The 22,735-nt window shown below is 50.6% G+C and overlaps 9 protein-coding genes across 9 annotated transcripts; 3 read left to right on the top strand and 6 right to left on the bottom strand.

Annotated features, from left to right (window-relative positions):
* Positions 1–607: 607 nt before the first annotated feature.
* Positions 608–1,306, bottom strand: NECHADRAFT_85108 (uncharacterized protein; the record flags this gene model as incomplete). The annotated part of the gene is made up of 2 exons (XM_003050166.1): positions 608–1,245; positions 1,282–1,306. The coding sequence occupies 2 exons, from the start codon at positions 1,304–1,306 to the stop codon at positions 608–610; spliced, it is 663 nt and encodes a 220-aa protein (XP_003050212.1).
* Positions 1,307–7,027: 5,721 nt separating this feature from the next.
* Positions 7,028–7,546, bottom strand: NECHADRAFT_102847 (uncharacterized protein). Its single transcript, XM_003050165.1, has 2 exons — positions 7,397–7,546; positions 7,028–7,346 (listed from the first exon to the last, which is right to left on the bottom strand). Exons 1-2 carry the CDS (start codon positions 7,435–7,437, stop codon positions 7,145–7,147), a joined length of 243 nt encoding a protein of 80 aa, XP_003050211.1. The 5' UTR covers positions 7,438–7,546; the 3' UTR covers positions 7,028–7,144.
* A 1,869-nt stretch (positions 7,547–9,415) lies between these two features.
* Positions 9,416–9,888, top strand: NECHADRAFT_85106 (uncharacterized protein; the record flags this gene model as incomplete). The annotated part of the gene is made up of 2 exons (XM_003050567.1): positions 9,416–9,591; positions 9,639–9,888. 2 exons carry the CDS (start codon positions 9,416–9,418, stop codon positions 9,886–9,888), a joined length of 426 nt encoding a protein of 141 aa, XP_003050613.1.
* An 83-nt stretch (positions 9,889–9,971) lies between these two features.
* NECHADRAFT_63808 (uncharacterized protein) lies at positions 9,972–11,584 on the bottom strand. Its single transcript, XM_003050164.1, has one exon. It carries the CDS (start codon positions 11,546–11,548, stop codon positions 10,034–10,036), a length of 1,515 nt encoding a protein of 504 aa, XP_003050210.1. The 5' UTR covers positions 11,549–11,584; the 3' UTR covers positions 9,972–10,033.
* An 842-nt stretch (positions 11,585–12,426) lies between these two features.
* On the top strand, positions 12,427–14,131 carry NECHADRAFT_85104 (uncharacterized protein; the record flags this gene model as incomplete). Its single annotated transcript, XM_003050566.1, has 4 exons — positions 12,427–12,554; positions 12,665–12,745; positions 12,798–13,996; positions 14,037–14,131. The coding sequence occupies 4 exons, from the start codon at positions 12,427–12,429 to the stop codon at positions 14,129–14,131; spliced, it is 1,503 nt and encodes a 500-aa protein (XP_003050612.1).
* Positions 14,132–14,801: 670 nt separating this feature from the next.
* Positions 14,802–15,845, bottom strand: NECHADRAFT_85103 (uncharacterized protein; the record flags this gene model as incomplete). Its single annotated transcript, XM_003050163.1, has 1 exon — positions 14,802–15,845. One exon carries the CDS (start codon positions 15,843–15,845, stop codon positions 14,802–14,804), a length of 1,044 nt encoding a protein of 347 aa, XP_003050209.1.
* A 581-nt stretch (positions 15,846–16,426) lies between these two features.
* Positions 16,427–17,628, bottom strand: NECHADRAFT_72074 (uncharacterized protein; the record flags this gene model as incomplete). The annotated part of the gene is made up of 2 exons (XM_003050162.1): positions 16,427–17,137; positions 17,188–17,628. 2 exons carry the CDS (start codon positions 17,626–17,628, stop codon positions 16,526–16,528), a joined length of 1,053 nt encoding a protein of 350 aa, XP_003050208.1. The 3' UTR covers positions 16,427–16,525.
* Positions 17,629–17,957: 329 nt separating this feature from the next.
* On the bottom strand, positions 17,958–19,574 carry NECHADRAFT_105388 (uncharacterized protein; the record flags this gene model as incomplete). The annotated part of the gene is made up of 1 exon (XM_003050161.1): positions 17,958–19,574. The coding sequence occupies one exon, from the start codon at positions 19,572–19,574 to the stop codon at positions 18,243–18,245; it is 1,332 nt and encodes a 443-aa protein (XP_003050207.1). The 3' UTR covers positions 17,958–18,242.
* A 1,489-nt stretch (positions 19,575–21,063) lies between these two features.
* Positions 21,064–22,135, top strand: NECHADRAFT_73887 (60S ribosomal protein L38). Its single transcript, XM_003050565.1, has 4 exons — positions 21,064–21,135; positions 21,208–21,241; positions 21,310–21,438; positions 21,492–22,135. The coding sequence occupies exons 1-4, from the start codon at positions 21,106–21,108 to the stop codon at positions 21,536–21,538; spliced, it is 240 nt and encodes a 79-aa protein (XP_003050611.1). The 5' UTR covers positions 21,064–21,105; the 3' UTR covers positions 21,539–22,135.
* The last annotated feature ends 600 nt before the right edge of the window (positions 22,136–22,735 follow it).

The following is a 22,735-nucleotide window of genomic DNA, read 5'->3' as shown; positions in this document are numbered from 1 at the left end:
AAGTCTTCATCCCTCTGGCTCCTTGTCCATCTAGAAATTTGAGTATGAGCCACAATATCAGGGAAAAGCATATCTCCACGCCATATCCGGTTTCATCATAAGCATTTATTCTAGAAGGTAATTCTTCCACATCTTTCTTATGTCTTTAATATTCCCTTCTTCACTCATTATGCTCGGGAAGACGCGGGTCGACAAAGACCAGGCCCAAGTGTACTAGAACGAGGATGGCATACAAATACACGATTCTTAACACCTTGGCCAAACACATGCTTCTCAGATGGTAATCTCGCACCAAGAGAATTTCAGTCTTTCCATGTTGGACCTTTATACCCCCGATAGCCCGACGCTGTCCCTGTCTCGCCTCGAGCATCATCCCCGACGATCCGAGCCGGTGTTTTGCTATACAAAAGTTATGATCGATTCGGATGAGATATAACCCTCAAACCTTCAATTTCTCTCTTCTTAGGGGTCAGCAAAAGTGCATATCAAGAACACTGTATTATTCACTTCTCTGCACAACCAACTCCAGCCGACAGATCTCTATATTTATATGTTGATCTCGTGCCTCTAGTATCTGTTCTGATCTATCTAATAGCTTGTATAATCATCACTCGACCCCCATGGCCCAATCTGCAGCTGCTACTGCATGAATCTGGGCTGTATCAAACACGGGCAACTCGCTTCCAGCCTCATCCACCAAAAGTCCGATCTCGGTACATCCAAGAATAAGACACTCAGCACCAGCCTTTTTCAGCTCTCTAATAATCTCATGGTACTTTTCCCGCGAGTCGTTGTTGATAATACCACTACAGAGCTCACTGTAGATGATGGAATGCACCGTCTCTTTGCCCTCCTCATTCGGCACAATAACGCTCAAGCCAAACTTTTCTTCAAGACGAGACTTGTAAAAGTCTTTTTCCATGGTGAATCGAGTTCCGAGAAGTCCGACAGACTTAAAGCCCGCCTTGAGAATACGGTCGGCGGTGGGATCAACGATATGGATGAGAGGGAGTTGTGATGCCTTCTCGATGCCGTGGGACACAAAATGCATAGTGTTTGTGCAGAGTACGATGCCGTCTGCACCCGCGAGTTTCAGTCTAGCGGCAGCATCATCAAGTAGAGCGCCAGCCTCATCCCATTTCCCAGCATGTTGAAGCTTCTCAATCTCGGCAAAGTCGAATGAGAAGACGATGCATCTCGCCGAGTGGAGACCGCCCTGAACCTCTCGTACGCGGCGATTGATCTCTTGGTAGTAGGTAGTCGTAGACTCCCAGCTCATACCTCCGAGGAGGCCTAAAGTCTTCATGGTGAAGCGTTGTTTTGGTGATTTTAAGAGGTTGTGGTTGACGTGGATGAAGGAGTCAGGTCGGCGATGCCCCGCTTTCGATGTCTGCCTCAGCACTAGTAATCATGATCATGCGAGCTTTTATCTGCGCAGACGGAATCAGTCAATAAGCTTGTCAATGTGTGGTATAAATGAGCTACTATTAAAGGTCTTCTAGTAGCTTTGATGTATGCGAAATACCCTTGCTAATACCCAGGTGAACGTTGCCAGGGACGCTTAATCTGCAAACGAGGGTCCAGGCAAGAGATGACTGGAGACAAACTCCAGCCTGCACTGGAAATATACATGAAGGCGACATCCCTAGCCTGGCCTCTTTAGGAGGTATCCCTTTAAACTTTATGCTTAATTACGCCTTCAGCCATAAACAAGCTTAATCGAGGCAGTCATTTGCAGGTGATTTGGTGAGAATGGCTTGAAGGAACCATGTCATCGAGAACTTCAGACTGGCAACGACTTGTCCGTATTCGAAATGAATCCAATTGATCCCTATTTACCCAAATCCCAAGTGTAAATGTCATTAATATTATCCAAGCGCCCCAGAATATGCAAATCCCAAACCCAACCCATCTCATGAAATCATGTCTCGTTCACCTATATCCCATCTCATGCTCAATAGCAAGCCGTCTTCCATGCCCCGTCTGCACATATCCATAACTCCACCGTCCACCGAGACCTTGAATCTTGTTCTTGCGGTCCTTGGCATTCATACCCGCTACACCCTCTACTCCCGCGACCCACGGTGCTTCGGCCACGTAGTACATGGCACCGACGAGACTGCGTGGATCAACGGGCAGATCAGGCCATTTGACAAACAAACTTCCAAATAGACCAATAACCATGAATACCAAAAGTCCAGCGCTGAGTCGTGAGCACACTTGGTGGGCCAGCCTCGTCTGGGTGAGGTTATACGGCACGTTGGCGAAAAGAATCGGGAGGAACTGTGACATGAGGGACGCAACGGCCGTGAGGAAGAGAAGAAGATCACCCGCTCGGAGGGCAACAAAAACACCCGAGAAGGCGTTTGTCGGAGGCGTCATGAGGACGGACCGTGTGGGGGATTGACTCTTGTCTGCCATTCTTCGGAAAGGCGTGATTGCCGCAACACCTGCAAGAATCAGCAATGGTCAGGGTTTCTATAAGAGAGTAACTTACTGGTAAAGAGCATGTCCCATAGCCAGATGATGGAAACACCGATGGCAGAGCAAATGAAACGGACACCAAACTCATTGCTCGCCATGGCGTTCTTGAGGCCCTTGGGTAGGTGACCAAACGTGTCGACGAAGTGATAGTAACAGATATAGGCAAGCAGACAGAGCAGAAACACACCAAACAGGAAGCGGTACCAGAACGTCAGAGCCATAAACGTCTGAGGAGCTCGGTGAGACTGCGCACGCGGTCCACCCTCATCAAAGGGCGTGGTGCCGTAGGCTTCTGCGCCGTGGTTATGCCCATGGTGGAGGACGACACCGTACTCGTCTCTGCCTTCATAGTTTCGAAACGTTCCAAGCTTGAACCTCTTGTCCACCACGGCATCTTTCAGAGCTCGATAGTCGTGGAGCGGTAGAGCGCGGAGGTCTGGGTTCCTCGCCATGAGAGCGGCTGCGTTGGCCGAACACAATGGATTCGCTGCTACACCCGTGCTCCAGCGACGACTAATGACGATAATAGTAGCAATAAGAAGGGCTCCGATTGCGATGAGTAGCGCAAGCAAGCCGTATGCTGATCTTTCCGATATACCGAGTTCCACGGCACACCCGCCAATGGCTCCTTTACGACAACGGCCGTGAATCTTGAGACCGATGGCTTCACTGGCCAGCGGAGCAAACAGACTCGATCCCCAAGCTGCGAGTGCCGTGATGAACGGTAGAGGTTGACTGTTTGCGAGCAACTTGAAGGGAATGGTGATGGCGTCGATACCATCGAAGCGGAGCGTTAGAGCGTCTTTGCCGAGAGCACCCTCGGGTCGTGAGAGAGCCGCAAAAGGCTGGAACTGAGTAGCGGCTAGGTGAATCGCACGGAGCGTCATGGCGAGCAACACGGCGATGATGGGCGGGAGGAACGCTCCGATAAAGTATCCCGCACCCGTAAGCGTGTACTCTGTAACCTCCATGACAATCTTGAAGTCTCCAGTAGGTGTCGAAACATCAGTGACAACGACCCGAGTAGGACCAACGCTCGTAACCCTCGTAGTAGGCAGCGGCGTAGACATGATAGTAACAACCTGTCCATCCGCTTGCGTCTGAAGAATCGTCTCTACCGGAGGTGTCTCGGTGATGGTCATGACAGTAGCAGGTCTTTCACTAGTCTTGACCTGAGTAACAGCCTTCTCAATAGGTTTCCCATCATCATCGACATAAAATACAGAAGTAAGCCTCGTAGTACCCGTCTCAACGTACGTGACAGGAGGACCGAAGCTAGTCTGCGTGGTGGCCATCGTAGTGACATAGGTGCTCGGCAAGTAGGTGATCTGCGTCGTCTCCCGCGCAGGCTGGATCTCGGTGGTGTACTCGGGGGCGAATCCTTGAGGTTGGTCTTCTTCCGGTTCGACCGCGTATGTGCTGGTGTAGCCTGCGACTGTAAACACCATTGTTGAGGCTACTGACTCTACTTTGGTGACGACGGCATCGGTGGTGTAGGTTTCCATTGCCGAGGACGAGGCGATTGTTGTGGTGTATTTCTTTTCGACGAGGGCAGTAACCAGTTTAGGCTCGTCATCGTCTGTTTCAGTAGCAGTGGGTGATGTCTTGCTGTCATCGTTGTCGTCGGTTTCCGTTGCTGATGGCGATGTTTTGTCTTGATCGTCGTCTGTGGTTGTGGTAGATGGCTTATTCTTGGCCTTGTTGTCGGTGGGGGTCGTTGAAGAAATAATATCATCGTCTGTCGGTGTTGCTGATGAATCACTCTCGTCATCCTCAGTTGGTGACGGGGAAGATTTGTTCTTATCCTCTGTAGGACTAGGCGAAGAGACGTTGCTGTCATCTTCTGTCGGGGACGGGGAAGATTTGGCATCGTCCTGTGTAGGAGAAGGCTCCGTCTTGTCCTCGGTAGGTGCCTCTTCAGTAGGCCCCTCCACTGTCAGCTGAGTTGGCTTGACCTCGCCCTCAGTCACAACATCTGCAGGCCCCTGACTTGGCTCTGCCGCCGGCTCATTCGCAGCTTGTGTTGGCTCAGTCTCAACCGACACGACAGCTGGCTCGCTCGCAGTATCCTGTCTCTCCACAATACCAAGCTCCCTCTTAAGAAGCTCAACATCTCGTGTCTCAAACCTCAATACAGTTCTCTTCATAAGTCCAAAGCTTCCCTGCAAGCTAAACGATCGCGACTCGAGCTTGTACGTCGAATCCGAGTTCTTGAGTTCGTGGAGCGCGTAGCCCATGGCACCCAAGATAGCCGCGATGGCGAGGATGATGAGGCCAATAAACTGCCATCTCAGGGCAATAGGTCGATAGTCAGACTTGGGCAGCTCCGAGATGGGATCCTCCGACTTCAATGGTGGCGGCGAGTCATTTCGGTCTTCTTCGATGGGCCACGCATTCTGAGGGACGGCCTTGTACTCTCGAGGAGCTGTCGGTGACCAGGCATGCTGTACTGGATGTGGCTGATGCAGGTTATCATGGTCGAGAGGCGTCTCGAGAGGCGTCTCGAGCGGCGAGGGCAGATCCCTCTGTTCATTCTGTGCAACCGGCTCGTACTCACGAGGACTGGGCTGCGACCAGGTATTCTCGGGATACGGCGGTTGATGCATATTGACGTGACCGTGAAGAATCCGATATAACCTCACAAGACAACAAATGCAACGATCACAAGACGGGAGGCTGGTCTCTTTATTGAGAGACCGGCCCCCAACTCTACAGACTATTTTTCCCGCCTGCAACCCTCCAAGGCATCCTTCCCATGCAAGCCCCCGTGAGACAGCCTAGACCCCCAGACCATTCAGCTGTGGCGTCCAATATCCGTTCTCCTCGGCATGCAGGACAGCCGGGGACTTGGTTTAGCGAGCCGTCCTAGGCTTTTATTGGACAAGACCCGAGGGAGGAATGGTGTAAGGCTGAGGCTGAATCTTTTGCCAAGCCCGTTAGCGCAAGCCAAGTTGTCGGGGCTGAGCTTTGGCTCAACAGTTAAAAGCTTCGCTTGAGGTCTAGGCTCTGGTAGTGCCCAACGGCTCAGCTGCCTCTGTTTCTCTCCCTCTGTCTCTGTTTCTGCAAACATCGAAAAGACAAGTTGACTTTTCAAGACCGTGAAAAGAGATTTAGCCTGGGATGTCGGGAAATAGTAAGCGGCAACCATGATAGTGCTTACTCCCCTCGGCCGAATTTGGGGGCCTCGCAACAGAAAAGAGGCTCAAGAGCGTGAAATGTAACCCCCTGTAACTCAATTTTTAGCATCTTGAGCAAGGGTTAAGGATGCGAAAAACAGGGATGTGTCTCCTGCAACTGCAGCCTGATCAAATCAACTGCCAGTGACATGCAGATGGTGGCTATGTTAAAAACAAGGCCCTGCTACTGCATCTCTGCCGCCTGGAGTCTTCCAGCAGGGCTTAGCTTGAAGTGAGCTCCCCCCAACCTCTGAGTTTGTGCCGTGTCCGTTGGTCGAGCCCGTCTGCAGGGATACTTTACAAGCCACCATCAGCGGGCTCCATCCCCGACACAGCACTGTCTCAAGGTAAACAGGCTGTAAAGCATTCCTATCAAATGTGTCACAGGTAAATAATGCCACTCTTTCTACAGTAATCCGAGTATACGGCCCGTCTCTATCTTTGGATTCTGACAAACCACCTACAAACCCCTCTAAGCAAGACGGGAATATCCGACCAAAACAACTCTTTTCCGAACGTGTCAGACTCTGACAGGAAATACGGCACATGCGCAGTTTGCATGTTTTTATTGTGTTTGACGTGCCGTGTTTTTCTTTGCATTGAGTTCCAGGCTATCGATCGCTGGTCCCAAGAGGCGCTCTTGGCATTATTTCCACATAATCTCGCAGGGCAGAATCACCCAAAACTCTGAAATTGTCAACGGTAAAAGTTGTTATTCATTGTCTGATTTATCATGAAATCGGAGTAGCTGAAGAAGGTGGCAGAGGTCATTCAGCCAGCCACGGGAGAGGCTGTTTGCACCAGCGTGACTGCATGTTGCAGAGCCAAAAGAGGCTCTTTCAAGTGCTTCCTCACCGTCCTAGGCTCAACAAAGTCCTTCCCATCCAAATGCCCTGTTATTGTATCCTGACGCCAAGTAATAGGATAAGAATATGCGTCAATAACCAGGTTGATATGTCAAATATCTGCTCCCAAAGGCGTCAGAATAATCCGACTCTACAAGGCTTCGCCTCCAATGTCAGCAGTGCATTGGTGTCGACCGTTCACGCGCCAGACTCAAAACGTGCTGGTGATGCTGTGGGCTGTGCAATCCTCTGCTATGAATAGAGTGTGGCTTCCAGGTTGACAGGTCAACAAAAGGCACTCTCTGTCCGGATATGGCCAACTATGATCCCTATTCAGATTCGCAATTCTACCCTGGTTTTTTCCCTTGGTTGTTTAATGTGCAGCTGAAATGCCTTCCGCCCTGACCAAGGGTACAGTCCCGATCGATTATTAGCCCTGAGACATGGCAGCAAGTCTCCTTTATGGTTATAAATCTTAATCACTTCGGGTGTCACATTCATTCCAAACACCCGGTTTTGTTTAACAGTTTAATATTACTCAATTCATCGAGGCTGTTCTATCCCTCGCCTCGTAGTAAAACCCAACGCTATGATTGCCTTTCCAAAACACCATCCATTTATCCAAGAAACTCCATAAAATCACCAGCCGAGAATGTTAAAGATGCTCGTGCGAGGGTCAGGAACAGAACCGTCAAAGGTCTTTGCCCGGGCCGCTTCGCTCTGGGTGCTGTTGTATTGGCTAAAGTACCGGTCGAATGTGCGGGATTGTGTCCTGAGCTGGGAGGAAACGTAGGTGCCGACAACTGAGACGCTTCCGACAACGAGAAGAAGAGGGAGGGCCCTGAGAATTGTTAGAGATGGTGGATTATGAGGTAAAGTGGTGTGACTCACTTAGGGCCAGCAGTAGGCTTGATCATGGGAGCAGCAACCATTTTGAAGGTCTTGAGTGTTGTAATTGGTGCAAGTGGTGTAAGTGGTGTAAGTGACCGGTAGTCGAAGACAAGGATTGTGGTAGTTGTCAAGATCTCAAATGGATGCTTGTGATTGAGTGATGATGATGATGATGATGAATCAGGAGACTCAAGACGAGAGAAACCAGATATTATATACCGTTGTAAAAGAAGCTTTTTACCCATGGTACGGTCATGAATCTTGGTCGCATGTCGATAGTTCGACTCTGAAGCTCGGTGGTGCCACTGTGATGCTCCAGCCCTGGCCATGAACCTTTTCGGGCAATACCGGGGAAGCTTGTCCCTCGTATAAACACCAGACACTCAGGGAAAGAGATGAAGTAATTGGTCAATTCGGTCGTCTTGATCTTGCATCTTGATTAAATCTACAAGATCAGATGAATCTTAGATCATGGTAACCATCCCTGGTGTAATATGTAACCTGAGTGTCGGGTGCGTTTAGGTACTTCAACAGCATGTACCTCGCTACAGGCCGTGAAGAGTACCCAACTTCTGTTACACCATCCAGATACAAACAATAAAATACATGTAAATCAATGATTGCTTGCATCTTTCAACATTCCCATCTTCTTACCCTCTTCTTCTTCCGAATGCTCCCGGACTCGACTGACGGTGATGGTATAACCTACAATCCAAATTCGTCGTGGCCAAAAAACCATCTGATGATCGGACCCGGCGTCTACCGATCCACCCACTGTTGCCAAAATTCGCCGGAAAATCAGCAGATGGCCCGGCTTGAGGCTCGGCCATTCCAAAACGTTGAAAATCTGACATTTTTCTTACTCCGAATGACACGTTTACATGCCAGATCATGTTGGTCATCTAACCGCCGCTCTCCGCGGTCGCGCGTCCCCGAACGAATGGTATGGTTATGGTGCTAGACTGATGACAGGCCACGTTGATTGTCCATAGGCCAGTTAACCGCAGTACCTTCTCAGCCATTTCATCCTTCAGGGGTCTTTTTTCCTCTTAATTCAGAGCAAACCCTTCCATAAGTATACCCACAGGCTCCGTCCCTAAGCGCCGTGGGACCGTCTGCAATCGTAGGTCCGCGCCGGGAATCGCCGGTCCACTCTCGACCGATGTCCCCACAATACGCCGTGTCCTTCTCCGGCTCGACGGGACCAGGCGCTTTACAACGAATTAATATCCAAGGACTCTATCAACTTCAGGGCAACACATTTGAGATAGAGCTTCCTTCTTTGTGCTGGAAAGCTCATTTTTGCTTCACACTTCTACCCTCATCAGAGAAAACTAACACAGTCTACTTCAAAATCCGGCAACTCACATGTTGCCAAGAACATGTCATGATGCCACACTCAACTTTATTCTGCTGATCTTTTTATAGCTGTTTACCAACATGAACCCTGATTTCGACACTATATATTCTCCCTAGGCTTTCGCTTACGGAAGCGGTAGCAGTTCTCAGACCCTCTACAACCATCACATGCTTGAAGCCTTCCCGGAGACGTATCACCGCATATGCCTCTGAGCAACCTTTCCTCTGAAGGCTGAGCAACCGTTAAACATATCCCTCTGAAGCATAAAATATCACCACATTCATCTTATACCGCCAAACTTCTAAGGAAACCCGAGCCGAATTTGGGTTGTAGCGCATATGTCACGAGCTACAGCACCCCAAGCTGCACCCACCAAAACAAGCTCCCGCAGCCAAGGATCCCTTGTCTGTGTCTAATAACCAACCAGTGAGGCTCAAACTTGATCTCTGCTCAGGACAGAAATCATTCGTCGTCAAACGCGGGGAAGGGGCAACATCACCCGCTCCCGTTCCATCAGAGGTCACCACACGTCATGCCATCATCATCTGAGAAGTCATCAGGTTCCCCTCTTAAATACCGAAAGCTCCCCTTGTAGCTCCAGGAGCTTTCTCTACCCTTTTTTACTTGAATGATCAATTAAATTCTAAAACTATTCAATCATGACTTTGGTGAGAATGCTCAGACCCGGTCTCCGACCTTTCGCGGCCCCACTCCTCCGGCCTGCTCAGTTCCGCTTCGCTGGAACGATCCACCCTGAGGGATCCCTCGGCGGTCCGGGAGGCCAAAAAGCCCCACCGCCAAACCCGGGCGGCCCTGAAGCGTTGAAGCGCAATTGGTAAAGAATCTGTCTCTGAGCTTCATTAACAAGTATTGACAGTCTAGGGTCCCCATCGCGGGAGCTGTCGGTGTTGTTCTTGGGGGTCTCTACCTTCTATCCCCCGCAAAACCCAAGGTCGAGAGGACCTTTGAGGGAGACATGAGGGCCGCCAACTCGACAGAGATCGGTTCCATTCCCCAGCCGTCAGGAGGACCGTCCCTTGCCACGAAGTACAAGGACAAGGAGGTTGAGTCGTTGACGGAGCTCAGCGGAAGAAAGGGCGGTGGAGGAATGGGCGGGTTCAGAGCTGAATGAGTCCGCATAGATTACAAATTCTTTCGTTATGGCTGGCCCATGGACCGAAATTGTTAACCGGGCCGGGTTCCTGAAGAAATAATATACAAATAAATATGAATTAATTATGGACAAGTCTAGATATCTTCCAACGCCATGAGTCTGCTCAATCTTGCTTCTTCCCAGCATCTGCCTCTCCGCTCTTCTTCTGCAATAGATAATCCCCTCCAGTCAAGGCCTTGTACACACCTCTCAGCCCTTGAAACGGCCAATTCGTCCTTACAGTAGACTGCATCACCTTGTCTGGCCCCTCGATGTCCACCTTGACCTTGTCGTACACAGTTGGTAGGTAAGTAGCCCCGTACTTTGCCCTCAGCGCTTCGTATGAAGCTCGGTCGTAATGCGTCCAGAATTCATCCTCGGTGTAGTAGGCGTGCGCGTATAGCCACTTTTTGCCACCGCATGCTTGCACCTTTTGTTCCAGTGACCGGTTATGCCGGATCGCATCCCGTCGGTTCCCTTGAAGTGGGCCCCAGATTCCATAGTTGAGCAGGTCCGGCGCTCCGGGTTTGGCGAAATCCGAGTGTAAGCCGTGTCCCGAGTCCGGGTCGTCGCGCTTAACGTGTAAGGGACATAGCCAGAGGGGATAGATGCCGAATTCTTTGTCGAGCCATGTTTGGAACTCTTGGACGCTTCGATATGGTACGCCAACGTCTTGAACCATGTAATAGTCAAAGAGGTTGCTCTTGTGGCCAGCCGAGTACATGACTCGAGCTCGTAGCAGTGAATCCAGGACATAGCGCGTGAGACGGTTGAAAGGGGTGAGAAAGTACTTGAAGGCATACTTGGCCACCCAGAAGCCTCCACGATCGTACCGGAAGAGATAATCCTTTATCGGGATGTAATCTGCAACAACCGTAACCATACCAAGTCGGAGGCCATCTCGGACCGTCTCAACGTGAAGATAAAACCACGGGTCTTTCCGGCGGAAAAAACGCATCGGCTTTGCGCTCACGGGGAGGTCATCAACAAGCCGTCCAACACACACCACAGTCGTGTCCTTGGAGTAGACAATGCCATCGACATAGTCATTCTCAAGCTTTTTACACTCCTCTTTGATGATCTTGACCGTCTCCGCCGGGCCTCTCGCAAGTCGGTACTTGAGCTCGACGTACTTTTTGGCCTCCTTGAGCTGCACCTCGAGCAGCGTGACGACACCAAGGGTTCCAAAGGCCGACGCAGCTCCCCAGAAAAGATCCTGTCTCTCTGTTTTTGACGCATGAGTAATTGTCCCGTCGGCAAGGACAATTTCGATGGAATTGACAGTGGCGTCAAACGCGCCGTAGCGAAACGAGCTGCTCTCTCCAGAAGTACCAGAAAATCCTCCCCCAACGGTGATACCCGGAAACTCCATAACAACGAGCGGTACCAGGCCATGCTTCAGAGTCGCGTCGACGAGAGCATCCATTGGAACATTGGGCTCAACGAGAACCGTCTTGGAATCCGTCCTCACCTCGAGGACATGGTTGAGACTGCTCGTGTCAACAGTATTGTCGACGCGGCGATTCGACTGACGCGTGCTGTTTGTCGATCCATGATATAATCGAAAAGGCTCCTGCCTCTTGTGAAAGTACTTAACCCGTTCAGCAACACCCTTTACGACGGCATCATGAGCGTCCATTGCAAAGCCGAGGTGTTGACATGAGATGGGGTTGCTTGTGAAGGATTTGGTTGAAGTTGAGGGAAGCCTCAATTCCTGTGAAAAAGAGTTTTAAACGATTTGACCGACCCGTTGATGAATTATCCGACTCATCCGAGAGACGTTGCGTCTAATTTGAATCATTGATGAGCTCATGTTATTCGGTGAAAAAGCGGCCAAGAGGATACGCCACGTCAAATACGTAAGCTTTGACCATTTTTCGTTTGACCCCATCACCAACTACCCTACACTTTTGCCGATCAACATTTAATTTGTTAAATTAATTGGTTCTTGGCCTTTTCATGCGTGATCTTTGGAATTTGCACTGCCTGGTACGCCTGGTTAGAGGTGACCAAGGGTGTCGCGGCGAGAGCTGACAAGGCTGTTGGGATGGTTACATGGTGCGAGAATTGCTTCGGGCTAGTTCATCACCGCCTCACTCGGATGCCTCCTTGAACAAACACCAATGGCGACGAAGCAGTGGGAATAGATCGGCTTTGGCTGGCGAGCTCACCTGACGTTCGTATAAGTCGTATTAAAGCATAAACATGGCACATTCACATTTCATGCCAAGTCCCGTCCCAGCTTCTATTAGGGTACTATAGAGACTCCAAAACAATTTGTTTCCCTCTCAGCAGAGATCCAATTATCGCCAACAAAGACAGCCCACTTGCATAGGGCTGCCTGACCAAAGTCTTCACCGTCAGCACGATGCCTAGCTTAGGCCACAATGGCTTCGTATCGAGTCCCTGATAGGCTAGCATCTCCAAATCCGTAAACATCGTGCACCGCCATCTGCCAAGTTATATACAGGACCAATGTCGAGCTGAGAATTATCCTGTGCCGCCCGCAGCATCATCATGGGTGGACGGGATACTTGGTGTGCACTCTGCGGCGCTGTAACACGAGAACTCTGGTGGCAAGATGAAGATGATGGAGAGGAGGACTGCTACGATCATTCTGTCATTACCCAAGACGACACCCTGTGGTTGGGAGAATGCACTCTAGTAGCCCCATGGAGCCCAGAAGATGAGGACTCAGAAAACGAAGAGCAAGACACTCCCCCTCCTTAGATGCTCCTACTAATGCGCTTCACAGCTTTCACCTCATCCCAGCCAGCTACTGGGACCATGGAGCCTTCGAGTTTGACACCGAAGAGGGGGGAGGCATGATATCAGGGTGAGTACACCATGCACTCCTCACAAAGATGCCCATCTAACAACCACCCAAGATACGATGATGGTGGCGATTTGGCAGTCGGGTACCCCATGCACGACGCATGCTTCGAGCAGCTCCGCAGAGTCCTCGCCCCTAAGCCCATCGACCCGAGAGTCCTCTACCGGCTGTTCGACCGATATTCCAACCCACCTGGTGGACCTCTGGACATATCCTATGGAGGGGCTGAAGAGTATCATGAGCAGTATTGGCCTTCCGCCCGGGGAGACGAGTACATTGTCTCCTCTCCGTGCTCGAGTCCTGAGCTTCAAGCATGGTATCAGTCCCTAATCAGACCGGTTCCAGAAAACCATGACAGAGCTCCAGTCATCCGAGAGTCTACAAAACCAGGAAACGACCCTTTTGAGAAGCTTCAGCCCGAAATCTTGTTACACATCATGAGCTACATGGTCATGCCGCATGCCTGGCCATGGAGGATAGCCTCGAGAGCTGTGGCTCGTCTCGAACTGAGAGACACCTTTTGGAAGTTGAGATTCCAACAGGATTTGCCCTGGTTGTACGAATTTCCTCGGATAGACAAAACCCTCGCCGACCATATCGACTGGGAGAACCTGTACAAGAGGATCTGGAGGGCCGTTCTCACACATGGTCCTGAGAAACACCTAGCACTCGCAAATCGGTATCGCATGTGGAACATTATCGAATGGGTTGCCGATGTCTATCTTGACTATAAGGATGACGAGGACCAAGGACAAACAAAAGAGCCTGCATCCCTTGTGGACGCCGTATCAACGACCATGGCACCACTGACTTGTATTGAGTTGGAGCACTCGATCCACGAGGAAACACTACTTCTACGCAATTTCTACAAATTGCCTACCACTCGACCCAATATTGAAGTCGGCTGGACTCCGCTTGGCGAACTAAAGAGTATTGCAGTTGAATACGTGCCCTGGCTAGCCTCCAGATCCGTCAAGAAGAACAGAGTCGCCATACCCATCGACTGCTGGCTCAAAGGGCTCGTGGTCACAACTGAAAAGAACCCAGTCGATTACCCAAAGATCATCGGCCTCAAGTTTCTGTTTCCAGATGGTGGAAACGTTCAGCTTGGTGAATCTGAGGGAGATGAGCACGAGGAACTTGCTCTCCCTGATCACTTTATTGTCGGGTTCAAAGCGGTAGAGACGCTTACTGGGACTATCTCGAGACTTGGATTGGTTCAGCAACCGGTGTACAAGGTTCCTAACCGTAGTCGTCTGTTGCGAGAATAAGCTGTGGTGCAACATTTCACTAGGACTACCTCTGTGTTCGTATCTCCAGTTCAACTATGCTTATTTGGCTGTGTTGGAGCCCTGCAATTACAGAGTGCCTACTGGATCGCTTAGTTAGAGGGGGTGTTGAAGGTTTAGAAGAAACTGCTGATGAGTCTCTATGCTCTGAAGATGCTTTAAAGATGCTCTAAAATGCTCTGAAGATGCTCGGTAGGGACTCCTTATATAGCCCACCAGTCATCAACAGCCACCGAGGCCCCTTACTTCTCGAACCGGGCATCATTGGCACTGTTGTTTCCATAGCCCCTTGCTGGGCAAGGCTTGAACCATTCCTACTATAGACCTTGACACCGCTGAGAGCTTTTTTTAACGGACTGCTTCCAGATTGAAAGGACATGATCATGCTTGTTGCTTGCTTCTGCTATGCAGGTCCATGAGCCCTTTGATGCAATGAGAGCGCAAGCACTTCACCCGACAAGAAGGTGCAAAGACCTATGTCGATACCAAAATGTTTATTGAATCATTCTATCAGAGAAAATGCGGCCATGATACAGCCAATGCTTGACAATGCAATTACTGACGTTAGCTAACAAGATGAGCACAATCAACACCCTCATGCCTTTAGCAAACCCCGTTCCAAAGCAGCTTTCCGTTCCCATGACAAATAACAAAGACCTTTTCCCATTCAACCCTCATCATTGTTTCCTCTGTCCCATCAAGGCAGGTTGACCAAGTTCCCATACCACACCAAAAGTCAAAACAATGTTCCAGCTCGTCAGCAAACTCCTTCAGTGAAACGCATTCTCATCTCTCTTCTGAGGCACCTCATGTCGATTCATCTGGCTCTCCTCCCGACGTCGCGGCGAATCCCCAGGAGCAATGTTGGTCTGATCAAGAGCATGACCAACCCAAGTAAATCGCAGCCAAGACATGGGCTCACGCGCCGCAAACGCAACACTCTGCTCATCATCCTTGTAGAAAAGAGCAAGAAAGATCTGAATCGTGAAAACGGCTGCGTTTCCTGCGCAGTGGGACAGGTTTCCGAATCGATTGTCTTCGAACCGGAGACCGAGGCTTTCCATGACGTACTCGAATCGCATCTTGGGCCAGTTGAAGCGCAGCTCGAGCTGCATGTCTCTCTGAACATCCCAGATTTTGATGTTTGGCTCCGTGAGCCATCCCAGCCCCAGTCGACTGAGGGTATTTTCAACGGGACTCGAGTCAAAAGTGAGAAAGATGATCTCACGAAGTCGATTGTGTCGAATCTCATCCCTTCGACGGTTCATCTTTCGAAGTCCCATGAACAGTCGGTAGAGTCTGTACCCGAGCTCACCCTCCTTGACAATCTTGGACTTGCCAAAGGCAAACATGTACGGCTCGACGTGAAGCCAGTCAGACTTGCAGAGATGGCCCCAGTGGCCTTTGTACTCCTCGACGATGTAGTGAAGAGGCGTCATGAGTTTGAACCAAGAGTGTCCACGATCACCGGGCATGGTCCAGCGTCCCTTCTTGTACAGGACATTTCTCATGTCTAGGTATGCAACGCCAGCTTCGGTGAGGGGGTTGTAGCGGTATCGAGTTCCGTCGGCGTAGCGACCAATCTTTGTCTTGCAGAGGTGTTCAAAGTCGAGGGCAACCAGCACGTAATCAGTTGTCGGTCTCTTGTTGAATCGGAAAGAGTTTCGGGGGTCGATGACTGGCAGGACATTGTCTAGACCTTCGGGAGCTTGGGCTCGGAGGTGTCCGCAGCGAAAGGGGGGGATGTGTGATTGGCTTTCCCCTGAAAAGAGACCTTCCTGGTCGGACCAGGTAGATTCCGATGAGGTGGACATGTTTCGACTTGATGATTCAAGCCTCAATTAGTATTGGATACTGTGTTGGATTGTTTGTGAAAGCTTGTTGATAGCAGAGAAGTTGTTGATGGCTGCAGGTTGTTTCCCAGCAACCGACTGTGTAGCTAGCGTGCTTGCAAGTCGATGATGAAAACAAAACCAAGAGTTGAATCAAGTTTCCTCGATGATTCAAAGAGAATAAAAGACCAAGTCGAATGATGTAAAGGAGTATCAAGCCAGCTCAAGTCAAATCGAGGAGAAGCCTGCGACGCAAAAGGAAACTCTTCAAGATCAAAAAGAAAAGAAGTCAAAGTGCAGGTTCAGATCAACTCATTTATAGTTACACTCCGCAAGTGATTAAGAATAGCCAAAAGGGTCCGTGGGCCGCATCAAGGGGCGGTTTCGTCTCAACGTTTGCCCTCCATTGAACCGTGCTTCACAGTTTGTGAATAGCTTGCAGTACTAGATGAACAATGAAAGACTGGACGGTGTTTGAATCACTGTGTTGGCTAGGCTAGAGGCGAGTGGTTCGTATTGTGAATGTTTGTTTGGCAGTCTGAGGAGCCTTTGAGACTGAAAGTGGCCGTGATTCACTGACGTTGATTCAGACAATACTAACAATAACCTGTAAGCACCGCTTTGGGTAAACTCTCTCAACTCATCTCATCTTCACCACATCATCACAGCCTTGGCTTAGCCGTCAGATACGTTCCCCCTAACTTCAGCATGTCAACCGCCTCCTTGACCATCTCATCGACAATCTCCCCAGCCGGCTGCACGCTCGTGATGGCTCCAGCAACCTGTCCCATGAGATAAGGCAAGTCCACATCCACTCCTTCATCAAGATCGTGCTCGAGAGGCACCACTCCCTTATCGCATAGCTTTCGTATCTCTTCGGGCTTGTCGTGCCACTTTTGGATATACTCATTCGTCTTCATCCTCAAAGGCCTCCCAGATATCACAAGCGTCCTCTGCGTCTCATCAAAACCACAAGAAACAACCTCGTTCTTGTGCTCCTCACTGCATCCCGCCTCAACAGAGGCCACAAACCTCGTACCAACCCAAACACCCGCTGCTCCCTGCATCAGCGAGCTCGCAAGGCTACGTCCAGACGAAATGCCACCAGCCGCGAGGACCAGCGCAGGAAGACCCTTCATAAGAGGAGGGTGATACTTGGCTGCCACGTCTGCAACAGCAGGGATGAGGACCGAGTTGGCAACGTCACCTGTGTGGCCGCCTCCTTCGCCGCCTTGCGCGCAGACCATGTCGACACCAAGCTCAAGCGCTTTCACCTAACAAGCTGCGTTAGTGAACAGCAATCAAGTGCTTTGACCAAACTCACTGCGTGCTTTGGATGTCCAACCATATTCATCACCAAAATCCCCTTGTCATGAAGCCTCTCGATAACCTCCTTGGGCGGCACACCAACCGCACTAACAAACAACTTGGCACCGCTCTCAATAGTAATATCAATCAGCTCATCCAGCTTTCCACCCGTGTAATCATGGTTCGTCTTTCGCGCGTTCCCTCCAATCTGGGGAAGCGCGAGGTCGACGCCAAACGGCAGGTCGGGTCGTGAAAAGTTGGCCTTCATCTCGGCGATGATCTCGCGGAGCTGGTCGGGTGTGTACATGAAGCCGCCAATGACACCTAGTCCGCCGGCGTTGGAGACAGCAGCGGCAAGACGGCCTCCTGATGTCCTGGCCATACCGGCGAGGACAATGGGATGCTGGATTCCCAGCAGGGAGGTGAGAGGTGTTGTAATAGGACCTGGTGTCGTCATGGTGAAGGTTGTGTAAGTGCCAAGTTCTCAATCACTAGGTCAATCCAGGAGATAAAAAGGTTCAAGTAATAACAATGAAGCAACATCTTATTTACTGTCTCAGCCTCTTCCCAGCCTCCGGGGTACAAGTAATACCCGGTTTGCGGGGGATCCGGCTTTACCTTGATCAACCGGGGTTGTATGCGGGGAGATCGGCTCAAGCCCGAGGCATTTCCGCATTGGGGAGCACTTCATTCACATGGTGATAGATCCAAGACGAGGATCATTGCCCAGAATCAACTCAAAGCTGTTATGAAAGGCCGTGCAAGTCATGTGAGAAACGTCAAATGCTCAATGTTGCTACATCTGCAATTGTCTTTCCCTTTCTCTGCCAATGACAGACCCAGCCATAACTGCCAAGTTCCCATCCTTCTCAAGTTGGTATCATACATACTTCAAATCGTCGTGGTAAGAATCGCTGTGCGTCGTTACCACGTTTCATTAGTCTTACAGCCATTGAGACTCGTCGTCAGTAAACAGCGCTCGCCTCGCTCGTATCAAAATCTCCCTTGACTCCGCGCTGCTTCAAGCTGCATGCATCCCCCATACCTTTCCATCACAAACTGATAATCTTCTCATTGAAAGTGTGGTAAACGCGCTGGCACAAACGCCGGGTTCTCTGGCGGTTTTGCGCCGGCCGCAGCCTTCGGGCTCCTTGCTCGATCTTCCGCTCCACGTGTCTTGGGCACATGAAGTTCATTGCTGACCTCCTCCATAGCCTCTTCGGAAACATTCTTGCCAGTCTCGCCTTCATAGACCTCATCCTCTGCCACCTCGGGCTTGGGTTCAGGCACTGATTGTATACCAGGACTTGTCCCTGCAAGACCCATCTCAGCCGCAAGTTGTGCAGCAGCCTCTTTCTTCCTTGCCACTTCTTCGTCTTCCTCCTCTTGCAGTATCTGCTCTTCTCGCTCCAGATCATGCAGTGACGGAACATCATCAATATCAGAGCCGGCAAGAAACGACGTGGATCGGCGACCCATCCGTAACGAATCTCTCGACGCAACAGACACCAACGTCGTCCTTGAGACAGTTCTTGAACCAGCCAGTCCAATCGCTGGCCGCTTTCCCTTTCCAATCGTTCTCAGGCTTCGGCCACTTCCACCACTTCGTCCACTACTCCTGTCGTCCTTCCTCACCATGTCGTATGTCACCTCATCATCAAGTGGAATTGCATCCTCTTCACCTTCACCATCACTCGGGAATAGATCCCCTCTTGATCGATAAGAATCCGATGTATCTCCCGACCCAGTCGTCCCGCTTCGTTTTCTAGTCGTAGGCAGATTTCCATGGTCGTGGTCTTCATCGGAGCCAAGCAGAGGCTCTGCCTCGCCTTCGCCGTGTCTCTGTGGGTGGTCTTGCAGATCTGCCGCACTAGGTTTGTATCGCAGAGTACCGCCCATCTTCCAGGGCAGTTTGCTTAGGAACCCAATCGGTTGGGTACTGGGTATCACGGTCGGATCGTCGTTCTCGCTAGGTTTCCGTCGTCCGCCTCGTGTACCGTAACTCATGCCTCGCTTCCTCCGGGGTTGCTCCAAGGTCTCTCCAGTATTTCTTCGTTGGCTGCCGGTCCCTGCCAACAGCCTCTCCCAGTCTTCATTTCCCCAAGTCCCAAACAAGCTCCCATTCTGTTCATCCTCGTACCAATCGTCGTAAAAGTCGAAGCTGTATTCTGCCCTCCCCCGAGTGCGCTCTCGTTCTCTGCGCCTACGTAAGCGCTCCTCTGGGTCGCCAAGGCAGACGGCCGTGCATTGTTCAAACGAACTTGCGAGCGACGAGAAGCAGGGATTGATGTAGTGATGCTGAAAAGACCAGATGCCGGCTGCAGCATTCTCGGTTACCGCTTCGGCATCGTGGGTGATTTGGTTCCAGCGTTGGCGCAGGCGCGGATCCTCGAGGAATGCCATTGTCTAAATGATGAATATGACGTCGCAAACATCAGAAGCGCTAGGAGAGCAGTGTCCCTGATCGGGGGGTCGAGATTCTAGAAAGTAAATGGAACGACCAGAAAGAGGATTTAAGAGGGAGACATGGTCGCAAGAGCCGATTCTGGCGCAATCTGTAGCAAAATACGCTGTAACGTGAGGTTGAAGCAGGATGGATGCGACAAGACAAGGGATCGAGGTTGACGGCTGCAGGACGGCTTACAGTGCGAGACGAGACAGCGGCTTGTTGGTGGCACGTGCAGCAAGGTGAGACGACTAACAGCTTGTTGGGTGGTTGGGTTTGATTGAGCGGTACCCAGATCTGGGCGTCTGCGTGGCTGGGGCTGAGGTACCGCTGATCAGATCCACTGGGGCTGGTCTTGATCTTTATCTTGGGCTTCAAGTCATTGATCTTTGTTTTGGCTTTTGTTGGAATGTATTTGAAAGTCAGTCTCTTTAAAGGGTAACTGTGGTACGAAACAAAGTAAAGATTGCCGCCGAGACATCTTGTGACCCATGCAACTGTCGTGGTGGAACCATAAACACAACCGTTGAAACCATCTCAAGCCCAGTATTTACTCTCTCGGGATGCGCATGTTTGCCTGAACTCTTTCCAAGAGCTCCTCTTGTGTGGCACTCTCGGCTGGGCATAAATTTCTCTGTTATCGTCAGCAATCGAGGTGTTGTGTGAAGCCAGATTCGACTCACAGCAGCAAGCCATCTGCGCAGCTCATCTCGCGTCCATGTAGTCGGGTCACCTGTGGGATCTGGGGTAGGAAATATGCCTTGTCCGTTGTTTCCCATGATGACATATGCTGCTCCCATACAGACGGCGGCGCCAAAGGCTGAAGAATGTGAGTGTTGTCGTCACTTGGATACCCTGTAGATGTAAGGGTACTTACCGAGCACCATATTCTACGTGACGTTAGTATAGTGAAAGCGGTAATAAAATGAAGAGGGAAAGCCAGATATGCAAGTTGATTCAGTGCCGTACCTGGGATCTCATCATTTTATCAAGACGAGTAGGCATCTTGAGTATTTTATCGGAGATTAATCGTGGTGTGTATTGGTGGTGAGGAGAAGCTAAAAGCTGCCTGGATCGAGAGGTCCTTGACACGGAGAGACAGCACCGAGGTATCAAAGGTATGATAGGAAAAGAGGGTAGAGAAGTCTAGATATTAGAGATCCCTTAAAATGCCTGTTTTGATAGGCAACCCAGGCAATGAAAGGTGGCCATTCGTGACACCTCCTACCATGAAAGCTGGCAGCCTGCGCCACACCCTCGACGATGACGCCTCCCATGTCCCATCTTGGACGCCACATTGGCTGGAGCTTGCTGGGTCGGCCCTCTGCTTTCCCGAAAACCGCAAGGTGGTCCGTGCGTATCGCCCATCGCTCCCCCCCGCGAAAATCAACGCACAAAAATGAATTCCTCCAAAATCTAATCGAAATCTCCCATCCGAGCCTTTGACAATCTTCTTGTTCAAGAACGTCGCATCGAACCACCGCCAAAATGCCTCAGGAGGTCGCTGATATCAAGAAGGTACGGGAGAAGAAACACAGGGGCTTTTTGCCCGCGATTGAATTGTTGAAATGCTGACTGAATTTCTCCCAGTTCATCGAGATCTGCCGTCGGAACGACGCTTCGTGTACGTCTTGACGATACACTCCACGAGAGTCCAACGAAACGAGAGAGTCGATTCCTAACATTGAATAGCCGCGCGGATCAAGAAGAGCAAGAAGACCAACAACGTCAAGTTCAAGGTCCGATGCCAGAAGCACCTCTACACCCTGGTGCTTAAGGACAACGACAAGGCCGAGAAGCTTAAGCAGAGCCTTCCCCCCAGTATGCGCCCTTCACTCTCACAATTCGAGAGCAATACTAATGCACATTTGCAGCCCTCCAACTCACCGACGTCTCCAAGAAGACCAAGAAGTCCGCTTAAGAAGATGGTTTGAAAAGGGTTGCGCTTTGGGTGTGGGAGGATTCACATGCACGAATGGGCGTCTCGGGATACCTTGCATTTCATGTGCTCTGAAAGGAGGATACTCGGATAGAGTCCAAAAAGTAAAAAGATCGATTCGAGTCACGACTTCGACCTGGTGCTTTCGCTGTGATGGTTTGGATCTGCTAATTACAGGAGCCCTTGGACCTCGTAACGGTGGACTTGAACGTTGGGAACCTGGACTAGAGGGGATAGCACATCCTCTTTCACGTTTTGGGAGAAGACGACTAAATCTTCCTTTTCGCCCTCTTCAACTTTCCATCCTCCCCAGACCCTCTGGTTAGGGTTTGTGTTGCCAATCTGAAGCTCCACGCCGCGGTACAGCTCTTGGAGCTTCTCCTTCTGGTCAGAGCCGACCGAGATTCTCCAGATGCTGAAGGATCCTTGGACAAGGAGGTCGCCTCGAACTTCATCTTCACTGCCTGCAGCTTTCATATGGAAGAGCACAACTCCGTCAGGTCCTTCAGCGATGAACTCAAGGAGACCTCCCATGGCAGACTTGTTCACATCGCTCTGTATCCATTCTCCATGACCCTCAGGAGAGTCCCATGGTGCGGTGATGACAAGGTATGGCGGGTCGGACTTTTGAAGGTAAAAGTTGCTTGGGTTGGTGTATGGCTTTCCTTTGAGGAGATGAGGTTGATGCTCTCGGATCCATTGAGCCTGGTTGTCCTGGCCTGCCTTGATGAGCTTGAGGAACTTGTCCTCGTCGTAGCCGCTCTTTAGCTGGAGGATAGCAAATTCGTTGATAGGCATGATGGTTGGTTTGTTGTGAATGAGTTGATACAAGAGAGTTGACGTGATTCAAGGGCAAGCGGTTGTCAATGGATGCGGCAATTAGGCATCCCCACTGACGTTGACACAGGGGTATTGGATCTTGTCCCCATCACCAGCCAACACAGGATGATTAGGTTGCCGTGGCATTCGTAATCTTAAGGCTTGTCGTTGATGATCCTTGACTAAGAGCATCACCAGCGTGGCTCATGGTGTGGCGGACGACTTCGTACAGACCGTGGCTGAGACTCGGCCGAGTTGTACAGTGCTCCGTGTCATCCATGATACCCAAGACCACAACTCATTCATCGCCTGGATTACCGCCTTCCAAGTACTTGAAGAACGTCAGCGTGTTTCCATCTG

The sequence above is a fragment of the Fusarium vanettenii genome, assembly GCF_000151355.1.
Source record: "Fusarium vanettenii 77-13-4 chromosome 9 genomic scaffold NECHAsca_6_chr9_2_0, whole genome shotgun sequence".
Taxonomy (NCBI): Eukaryota; Fungi; Ascomycota; class Sordariomycetes; order Hypocreales; family Nectriaceae; genus Fusarium; species Fusarium vanettenii.
Note: the sequence above shows the minus strand (reverse complement) of the source record. Positions and strands in the feature narration are given on the sequence as shown.